General features: G+C 46.9%; 2 protein-coding genes across 5 annotated transcripts in view; both read right to left on the reverse strand.

Moving 5' to 3' along the window:
- LOC144178197 (alpha-tocopherol transfer protein-like) overlaps positions 1-11,348 on the reverse strand; it is a 365,130-nt gene that overhangs the window by 52,832 nt on the left and 300,950 nt on the right. The window lies entirely within an intron of this gene.
- Positions 5,638-11,348, reverse strand: part of LOC144178189 (alpha-tocopherol transfer protein-like) — a 19,678-nt gene continuing 13,967 nt past the window's right edge. Inside the window, exon 5 of one of the 3 annotated variants that reach the window (XM_077705829.1) lies at positions 5,638-7,146. In XM_077705829.1, the coding sequence (XP_077561955.1) occupies positions 7,111-7,146 (36 nt within the window). In that variant the 3' untranslated portion in view covers positions 5,638-7,110. The other 2 variants (XR_013323965.1, XR_013323966.1) reach the window with 2 other exon arrangements.

The raw sequence follows: 11,348 nt of genomic DNA on the forward strand, positions 1-11,348 counted from the left end.
GGGCGTCAGGATCCCCACAAACTGAAGCTCCTGGTTATCGGGAAAGCGAAGAGACTCTGCGATTTTAAATGTGTGAAACGACTTCCTGTGTTGTACGACGCAAATACGAAGGCCTGGATGACCCAGGCAATTTTTGAAGCTTTGTTTACCACGTTTCCGGTAAACCGAGTTTACCAGAAAAAGCAGGAATGTGTAAGGATTTTCATTGTGGACGGTGGAATGCGAGGCCTGAAATGCACGGTGAAATGCGAGGCCTGAATTCTATTCAACTCGAGTTCTTTCCTACAAATTCCGCAGCTGCAGCCGATGGATCAGGGCGTCATTCGAAATTTTTAAGTGTTTTTACCGTCGCCGCGTCTTGAGAAGAAAGATGCTGTGTGTGGGCAGGGACGAGGGGCGCACTCTAGACTTATTTTCTGCCATCCCCATCATGGCCCACTGGTGGGATGAGGTTGCATCTGCAACAATTTAAAGATGTTTCAGTAATGGGGGTTTCTCTAAGGAGGGGGCCACAAGCCAAGAGGAGTCGAATGCCGACAGGGCTGAGGCGCACGCTCCTTTTGGTTTGATGGATGATAGATGCGGCACTGGCATGGTGACAATGGACGACTACGAATCTATTGATGACAACATTGTCACCTGCCGCAAGGAAAGGAAGTTGAAGAAGTCCCGGTGGTGAGAGTGAAGAGGAGATCGACAATGACAACCACCAGAGCACCCTACCATCGACTATAGAAGCAAGCTATGCAGTATAAGTACCCCAGTGGTACTTCCAGAAAGAGGGCTGCGTGAACCATGAGAGCATCCTAAGCAGGGCCATGCCAAGCTGAAGCAAACCACCTTGGGCAGATTTTTGAGAGTCATCACCCTTAAAGGGACACTGAAGTGAATTTGTCAAGCTCCCGTTTTTGCTTGCACTGCGTAGACTGGCTCAAATTAGCACACTTTTCATCGTTTATCCGGTTGACAAATCGGTAATTATTTTATAAAGCGCGAAAGAAGAAAAACTACCAAGCGCGGTTTGCGGCGGCCGCACCAACTAAGTCTGTGACGTTGGGAGGAGGGGCGCCGTGATTGGACGATGCCCAAGGTTAGCAATCAAACAAGTTTCGGTTTCGCTTTCGGTTCTGTAAAACATAACCAATGGCGTTGTTGGATGGGCATTCTCAATATCTCAGTAATCATCGTACCGCCCTTCTGCCATGTTGTCGGCTGTAAAATGCACAAGATAAGCCTCCGAGGACGGCTTGTAGTCGTAGCATTCACTAGCCGTGACCTACGCAGTGCATGAACGCCCTCCGCGTACCCGCAGACGCCCAAATGTCATGCGCTTTTCCCCCATATTTGGAGCTTGCCTCCCTCATGCCTGTATCGTAAAAAGCGTGTTCGTAAAAAGCGTGTTCGCACCAGGCCAAAGGTCTGTTCATTCTGGCCTGCGCCCACTGCCTGCAAGCAGTCGGTGCTTACGGCAACAGCACACCAACGAGAACTCGCTAGCGTGCCAGTGCCAGCCTGCGCGCGTTTTGTGAACTAGTTCGTGTAGCCATGAACGTTGCGGCCCAAAAAAAGGTGAACTCAATATAGAAAACATCAGCGGCAAACAAAAAAGTTAACTTACAAAAAAAAAAGCACGTCCCAGCGGGGATTCGAACTCGTGACTTGCAAAACACTTGCGGTTACATACCTAGCGCCCCAAACCACTGAGCCACGGAGCGGGATGCGAACGCCTCGCTAATATAGAGTATATATTGTACAACCGGTTTACACTTTTATTTAGTTTTGTCATTTCAAGCAGCTTAGGTGACTATTTGTTGTACTACGCTCGTGCAGTAAGCGTCGCCCGAGTTTCCACAGTAGCTCACGTCTAGCAATTGCATTTCGTAGACGTAAAAGCGTTCGCAGATGCGTAGTCGTGCTGCTGACCGCTGTGCTTGTTCACCCAGCGCAAAAAAGTGCTTCCCGCGCCCTAGTTTTAAGCTGTACGGTAAAAATATCAGTTGATTTTATTTCCTTAGTACCTATATTGACTTCGCTGACTCTTCTCCCGCCTTCAAGAGGCCTTATATTTTCCTACTGGCGTACCAGTCAGCGAAGCGTCGCATGTGCGCTTGTGCAGCGCTTGTGTGAAGCGACCTTGACTTGGAGCTAGATGCAGTGCACAAACAAACCAAGTAAAGAAAGGCACATTCTTCCATTCACAAACGTGTACTGGCTTCGTTTCAACTAAGCGAACGAATTGCGACCAAGCAATTTTTTTTAACCTCCTTGATTGCGACGACCCGCCGGCGGCCGGCGGACGAAACGCTGGGCCGACTGACTCTGTCTGAAGGCCGGGGAGCCGTGCAGTAGCGCAGCCAATTGCCAGCTCATCCCCACCTGACGTCACACGAAAACGCCACAGAAAATGGGCGAGCGTAAAGAGAGGAGGACAGCATTTTCGATTTAGTTTTTCTACTAAATAAAATCGCGTAAACGCGCCTAGAGTGGTCGAAAAATTGCCTGGGGACTCCGGACTACAATTTGCGCTAGTAATCCCGCAATGTTTACATATCACTTCAGTGTCCCTTTAAACAAAACTGCTAATAAATGAAACAGATTTCACTGTCCCCTTCGAGTTTCGTTTAAAGGAAGTGTACTATGTTTATTCAGAATACCCTTAAAGGTCATCTCGCAGGAGGGTATTACATAGGGGTGAATAATACATACAACATAATAACTGAATAACTAGTCGCACAAATGCACAAACTGTAAAAAAACCATAATCATCAGAAATAAATTACTAGGCCTAATATTCTTTCTATAGAAATAATAACAAGAAGAAATGTACAAGATAAAGTTTTAGTCAATGACACACAAAAAGGAAAGTAGTCTAAGTTAGTCTAAACAAATGCGCACTTACTGTTTTGCTTATATAAACCAGCACTTAACAAAACACGTTAAAATGGGTAAGGCAATCACGGCAACAGTTAGGAACAGGAATCACAAAAAATGCATAGGGCAACAAATAAGATAGATCAAATAAGGTAGCTACAAAATCAGATAGCTGGTGCGGCATACAAAAGAAAGAGAGGGAAACAAGCACTTTGCTTCGAACCTAGATAAGACAATCAGGCGCGCCCAGACGCTGAGAACAAAACACAGGGCCTGGTTAGCGGCATTATCGTTCCTCGGATAGTGCATCGACCCGATGCTAAAAAAAAGGTAGCCAAACAATAAAAGGTCCGTCATGTGGCGTAGTAAGGCTTGAGGCGTACCACGTGGAGGAATTCGGGACGCGTGCGCTGTCGTGATGTTCAGGAGTCACCGTCCGACCCAACCTATTCGGAGTCTCGGCGGCAGAGGTTGTAGCATCCAGCATCCACGAGTTGCCGGTCAGTTGTACGAACTCGAGCAAGCTGGTGGGTCTCCTCCGCACGTTGCAGGTGCCATTGAACGTCGGCATGCAGGTCATCGTCTTCTAAGTGCGGCAGCATGGCGTTGAACATTGTGGGCGGCCGTCCTCCGTTGACGAGCTCCAACGGTGTCCTCTGCGTCTTTTCCTGGATAGCTGTGTTGTACGCAAACGTGACATAAGGGAGTACTTCGTCCTACACCTTATGTTCAACGTCCACGTACATGGAGAGCATATCCGCGATCGTCTTGTTCAGCTGTTCCGTTAGTCCGTTCGTTTGTGGGTGGTACACCGTGGTTATTCCGTGATTCGTGTAGCTGTAGCGCAAGACTCCTTGTATTATCTCCTCAGTGAAGGCCTTTCCACGGTCTGTGATAACTTAAGGGACCCCATATCGCAGTAAAACTTGGTTCACGAAGAGTTTCTGGACTTCTTGTGCAGTCCCGGGCCCCTTGGAAGAGCAGCGGTCTCTGCGATAGTGCGCCATATAGACTGTCGCTACTACAATTCACTTGTTCTCGGATCGTGAAACGGGCCCAGAAGGTCCATTGCAATCTGTTGGAAAGGCCTCGATCGGTCGGTGATCGGCTGCAAAAATTCAGTGGGTCTCGCCTGCCAAGATTGAAAACTGACGCAAAAGAATCACTTAATAACTGAGCACGGTGGGATTCCAGAACAGAAGTAACATTCGTATCAGCGAGGGTTACATCACGATAGTTGCAGGGATTTATTGTCCGTCAAAAGTGCCTAGGGTTATTTACTAACATTGACAACAAATTTCGATTCAAATAGATGAGACGAGTACTTTTTAAAAGCGGTTGATACTCCTCAGTAATGTGCTTTATAGCGATGCCATGAATCCTATAATCTATTTTTGCCCAGCATTCTGAACAGTCGCTTCTTTTTTTATTAAGTCTACAGGAGCGATATTGCTTGCTTTGATGATCAAAACTGTTACATGTTGACCAATTAGATTAGAAAAAGTAGTCTTAAAAAGCTGCCAGTTATCTTCAATTCTACGTAATAAATGGCTATCTAGAAACTCTTCATTGAAGCGGGATAATTCGATAATAATTTCATGAAAGTTGGCTCCGTTTAACACCTTATACATTTTTCAGTGATTCTCATTTTGTTGCGCGAACCATTCAAGTTTCCAGCAATTATGGCATAATCAGAAAGACCGTCAAGCAAACAGGTCTGGAGGAGAAGTTAAAAGTAGATCAAGAGTGTTTACGCATGTGTTCGGGCAACGTGCTGGTTATTGATAAGCTGGCACAATGAAAACTCGAGGCAAGAATCAAGAAATTCCTGTTCCTGGGTATCGGTGGATGAAACATATAATGTAGTTCATTGCATGTTTGGATAGTTGAAGTCGCCGAATATTATAAGAACAGAATTGGGAAGTGCAGCTTGTGGGGCCAGTTGATAAATCTTGACAGATATGAAAACCAGCGATAAACGACGCAAACACAAAGGGGAGACGAGACAACACACGCGCTGGACTAGCATCATCATCAGCAGCTAGCAGCAGCCTATCTACTCCTACAGGGCAAAGGCCTCTCCCATAGATCTCCAATTATGCTGGTCGTGTGCTAACTGCGACCAAGTTATCCCCGCAAACTTCTTGGTCTCATCTGTCCATCTAACCTTCTGTCTGTCACCCCTGCCACGCTTGCCTTCTCTGGGGATCCACTCTGTTACCCTTAATGACCAACGGTTATCTTGCCTTAGCATTACATGCCCTGCCCACGCCCACTTCTTCTTAATTTCTACTTATATGTCCTTAACACACGTTTGTTCCCTGGCCCACTCCGCTCTCTTTTGCAGCAGTGGGGGAGTAGAAGTAGAGCATCCGCCTCGCGTGCAGAATGACCATGTTTAGGATCCCGGTGCCGCCCAATTTCTACAGGATTAAAAAAATGTGGTTGATCCTTCTTCATACGAATCGGTAAAACACGAAAGTGAAATGTGCCTTCACAGGAGCGTTTGAATTTATTGTGCATTGATATGAACTTGAACATCGCTATTTCGTCGGTATGGCACCGTTAGACGCACCAACATTAGACACTGGATTACACGCGCCGGAGCATTGCGTAAATCCGATTGAAACCCCAGGCGCTCGCAAACCATGCGATCGAAACCGAACGGGTTGTCAACGAATCGTTTGGTGAAGGAGCGTTTGGTGAAGGAGCAAGGACAACCAACGAAGCGTTTGGTTGTCAACCGCTACAGTCAAAGGAGCATTATTTTCGGGTCGGCAGCAGTCTTGTGGGTGTGCTTGGAGAGCGACGTCCTGCTAGCGGGCGACTTCCTGCTGGCGGGTCGCTTCGGCAAAGGTGCAACCACATTGGTCCATCTTTGGCGCACACGTCTGGCGCACACGCCACGTGTGCGCCAGACGCTTGCGTTGCCGCGAGCTCAGCTTGTGGAACGCAATGGCGGCGTTCCACAAGCTGAGCGGCGTTCCACTTAGGCGGCGTATGGATAAATACAGCAGCTTCCGCTGCTATGACATCGGTGAGGTCTGTGTACACAGCCATAAAACACTTTCGCGTAAAAAGCTATGTGCACTTACCTTTTTCTGCTTTTGTATTATCGCCACTCAATATTCTAGGAAACCTACTTCGTTATCGCTGAGAGAAATAGATGGTGCGCCGAGGGAAATAAAATCGGGAAACCGTGCGTGTATTTCACCAACAATGCAACGAAATTCACTTTCGAACGTTGCATTTGTGTCAGGGGGTGACAAAAAACACCATCAATTAGATTAGCGAGACAAACACACATTCGAGAAATAAGTTAACAACGATGAGTAATGCAATGTTTTCTTTACAAATTGCAATGAGCACACTATCGTCGCTTTGATCCTTTCTATTACAGCGAATGAACTTCTAATCCGTCTGACTGACAATAATATTACTATCGGAAACACTACCGCTGAGCCATGTTTCTGTCTATGCGATGATAGATGATGAACATGCGTCGATTAGCGAACAGACCTCAGCACTTTTAGACAGAGCACTTTTGATATTAGTGTATGAAAACGCTAGCTTTGCATCTGGAGGAGATGGGGCGGTTACTTGTACTTGACATTGAATTAATAAGTCATATTAAAATTGAGGTTTGGACGGAAGCCCGTCTGGTCGGGAAAACGCATGACAGTAAAAACATTCTTGGTCGGTGGCAATTTTTATTGTTGTCAATAAGTCATATTGGAAGGAGCACAAGGAAACAACAACAACAAAAGTACCAGCAGTACTTTCCAAGAAAAAATTAAAGCCAGTTCCACGCCCGTGAAACCTGCTGGCGGTCACCTCACGCAGAGGCTGGGGTCACTCACAACGCCAGTCGCCGCAGTATGTACGTACTCGAAGCTGACCTAGGAGCGTCTGGTTCTTGGCACACAAGCCGAGATCACGCACCGGACGGCCGTGGCAACCTTTCTGTTTGACTAAGGCAGTGGTATTTGGCGACTTCAGCATGCTAGCAGCCACCTCGCGCAGGGGCTGGGGTCGCTCAGAGCACCACTCGCCGCGGTATGTCGCACTGGAAGCTCACCCATGGAGGTCTGGCAGTTTTCGGTGCATATATAGGGCGGTGTACGTGCGCCGCGCGCCAAGATCTTCACTGGACGGCCGTCAAGGCGGTAGCGCCATCTGTCGCCCAGCGGGGTACCTTCACCTGGCGTGACGGGCATCGTTCGCCTGGCGTGGTGGGCATCATCGTCGCGCATTCCCATCCCCTAAACAGCTCCGCTTTTGGAAGAGTGCGCGCCGTAAAGAAAACGATTGTATCACCAGCGTTCATAATTACTCAAGGTGCATGAGGTATAACGCAATCGTCGCTTACGAACATTAAAAATAACAAGGGTCCAAGGATAAAGCCCGGTGGTACGCATTTTTCCTCTTCAATTTGATTTGACCTGTCATCGCATGCACTATCGTACTGACATCGATTGGTGAGGTAGCTCTTTATTAACTTCAGGACCACACCATGTACATCATTTTTCTCAAGTTTCGACAAAGTAACATCAAGGCATACAGAGTCGAACACTTTACGTAAGTGCACGAATAATCCGAGAGTATATAACCTGCTTTTAAAATTATGTATTATGTGATGCCTGACACTAAGTAAAGTGGCTTCCGAGGATTTATCTTTTTGAAAACCGGACAGCACGTTGCTTGTAATATTGTATTTACTGAAAAAAATTTCTAGTGGTTTGTTTATGGAACGTGTGAAGACTTTAGATAAAACTGGTAGAATTGAGATTGGCGTGTAAAATCTTTTTCACAGCTGCTCTTATGAACAGGACAAATTCGCGACATTTTTGCTGTTTAGAAAAAAATTCCTGTCTCGAAACTCCCGGCCGAATAAAGCGTAAAAACTTACTTGTATAAGTCAGAACACTGATACACATAGGTTTAAATCCTTTTGGCTTAATTGACTTTCGTTAAATTAGGTGGTAAAATCGAATTATCCGTGTCAATATTATGGTTCCCGACTGTAATAGCAGGTACATTCGCATATAATTGGTGATATGCTCAACTAACAACGAAAACAAACTGTTCTGCCCTGCTGTCGTACACGTCGGTATTACCATCAAATTATGACGAGCATTGTAAAGTATATAGCAGTTCTGTGATTACAGGAAGAACAACACACACTAATATCTAGTTTTAAGTTCGGCGAATCTATATGGTGTAACCAGCTCTATAGCTTCTTACTTCGCCAACACCCCCTCCTCTACCTTCACCCTCCACAACGGTGTAAAAAATATTTTTACACCGTGCCCTGCACTACTGCTTAGCTCAATCTAGGCAGCATCACCGGTCGCCTCTACAAAATTGCCCAACACAACACGAACGCTGTACTCACATTATGATTAAAGGCAATTTGAACCTGCCCTGGTTAATGAAATTTGCATGATCATATGGATTCAGAACAAAACGCGTGATGCCACTTTATGGTTAGGAAGAATCCAGTTCTGCGGCAGATCAAAAATTTGTCGCCTAGATCTGAATATCCCATGGCGCCACCATTCCCAGTTGGTAATGGCATCTAAGATGGCCGCCAGCTCCCCCTTACGTGAAATTTGTTTTCTTAATAATCATGCGAGTTCTGTTGCCATTCTTGGTGTTAAACGAAATAGACCCCAAAATGCTTTCATGCAAAGTCTGAGCGCAGACGAAGAAGCGGTTACTTTAGGAAAAAATTAAGTACACTCATTTATTTTTATAATGCCCTGTGCACCGGGGGCTGTAAAAACTGTTAAGGTTCGCCCATTTGATATAAAAAATAAATGTCAACATATTGCCAGGGGAGGAGAAGTGGACGGCGGTACACAGCATCCGTCCAGTCACCTCTGAAGATTGTGGAGCACACTGTTCCGCATAGACGTACCCCGATATTCCTGACTCTTGCTCAGGCAGGCCCATATTTTTTGTTCTTTTCGTTGGTTCGCTACTCTCCACTGTCTTTATTCTCTGTCTGTCTGTCTCTCTCTCTCTCTCTCTCTCTCTCTCTCTCTCTCTAAAAGAAATATTTCCGGAGATACAATACACACATAGACCATTAGGACATCGCTTATGATGCATTCCTAACGATCCACCGCCCACCGCAAGAACCGTACGTTAATTTTTGTTCTGGATTAGTCGCGAGAGAGCAGGCTAACGGGCGGTGACGCAGGTATAGTTTTGTGTGTGCAACATGGAGCGTATGCGGTAACTCAAGAGGCAGGGAGACACGCCACGAGCAGGTGGTAGAAAACGAAAGCTCGCGTTGTGCTCCGTCGTCAGCAGTGGTGCTTCTTCCTCCTCCTTTCCCGCTGGACACAGGCTTCCTTTCTTCCTTTTCATCTAAGCTCGCAACAACAACGTCGCGGCACACACATCAGCTTGTCACGCGTCAGAGGTCCAGACGCACTCCAATGACACATTCTTGGCCACTCCTCCTCTAAGGTATCATCATCATCGTTAGCCTGTTTGTGTCCACTTTGTTACTACAAAGGACTCTCCCATGCGATATTCCGTTCCCAGATAGGTACACTGCCCGCACTTCCGGTGATATGCAGTAAATTAGTTAAACTTCTTGATATGCCGCGCTCTGCTCCTGGAGAAACCCAAAGGATACCAAACCACCCTTATTTTATGAAAATAATGCCTATAATTAAGCTAGGAGTACATTTTGCAGCAAAAGTACGCGGGCATTAAAAGATTTTAGCACTGTTGGGGCTGGGACCCATGGCATTGGCGCGAAATCCGCGGTTCTGCCCCCTAGACTATTGAGGCAGAACAGCGGAGTTTTCTTGGCAGTTGACGGTGCTGGGTGCGTACAGGAAGTGCACAGATTGTACCTAAGTGGGAACGGACTGGTGCCTCTCCCACGTTCATGCAGCCGTTCCAGTCTTGCGGTGGATATGTGCAAGGCGCATCATATGCTTAGCGCCTACAGCGGTTTCTTTTCTCGATATCAGGACGCCGCGAAACCAGTTCAACAACGGCTAGTTTCATTTTCTGAGTGTTGTGATGAAAGTAAAATCCTTTTTCAAGGCGGCGAGAAATCCATGAACCAAGACAAATTAACTTTCGCTTCCTGGACTTTTCCAGAAAGGGCTGCTATGTAAGAGACACAGGCTATTTATACTGTCTATGCCATGATCACGATCGCCCTTTAACGCGTGCTCTACAATAAATGCCGTTATGCTGTAGGGAAAGTAGCAAAACATTTACGTCCGGGGAAAGTATTACAGGTTCAGCTGTCATAGGGCAATTTATGACAATTGCAATAGCAGATGGCGGCCATTTATGCCGGCAAAAGCTTAACCTCCGAGGCAACGCCAACGCTCAGAAATTGTGATGTTTGTGCCACGCTTTGTAAATTCCGACCTGCTGTCGAACCCGACAAAACAAAAAGAGTCGTGACGCTTGACCTGATGTTTAGCTGCGACGAGTCTTTATTTCGGTTACTTCTTTAATGGATTCGTAGCAACACAGTGGCAGTGATTCCCGCCTTGAAAACAGTGGAGCCAGGGCTCTACCCGCACTGCATATAGCACCTCTCAACACCAACGCTGTAATCCTCCGCGCGCACACACAAGCACACACGCACGCAAGCGGAGAAACTTGGTCGCAATCCTGCCTTGCGAAAGTGAATGTCCAGCAAAGCTGTTGTAAACCCCTACAAATGGTGATGGAGGAGGGTATGAAATGTTTCTCGTCGTCTCGGCAGGCTTGTCGCTTGCGCTCGGCTGGTGCCACTGGATAAGGGCACAGAGTACGGCGCTCTTTTCTGTGATTGTTCCATGCCGCCACCATGATCATTGGCCTGTTCGCGCTACGCGATATTTGTTTACACGGCGGCAGTTCAAGGGCGCCGCCATTTCGTTGCTTATGCGTTTTAGTCGGTCAAATCTGGTAGGCTTAGCATGGCCTCCCTGATCTGCCGATGCGCGCGACTGCATCGTTCCGAATCAAATCAAAGATAACGCGTGTAACAGCATTTCAACAGCAGAAGTGTGTGAAAAGATGCCGTTTGGCTGCATCTTCGTTAGTGGTGTTAGCAAACGACCTGGTCGAAGATAACGGCGAAGCCTTATGTGCGGGAATCTCTCAACAACACTCACAAGCCGAAATCGCCGCCGTTGCTGGCTTACGTGTCCCAGTGACGGTTCTCTAAGGCCGTGTGCAGACTGTTGCCGCAACTGCCATAACAACTCTGAAGAAATGTACTTCAGTAGAAGCGCACTGTTGGGCAAGTTGGTGCATATTTGGTAGAACTTGGAGCGCGATTGAACAAGCACGACAGAAAGACGACAAAAACAAGCGCTCACTCGCAACTAAGAGAAGATTACTATTCTGGGCAAAAGTGAAAACACAGCAGCTTCTAGACCAGTGCGTCAGTGAGACATCGGTATTACTGCGTGCGAGTGAATTTCGTTTTTTGGAAGCTGCTCTCTGAT

The sequence above is a fragment of the Haemaphysalis longicornis genome, unplaced genomic scaffold (assembly GCF_048455015.1).
Source record: "Haemaphysalis longicornis isolate Haplotype H1 unplaced genomic scaffold, Haemaphysalis longicornis Haplotype H1 scaffold_4, whole genome shotgun sequence".
NCBI lineage: Eukaryota > Metazoa > Arthropoda > Arachnida > Ixodida > Ixodidae > Haemaphysalis > Haemaphysalis longicornis.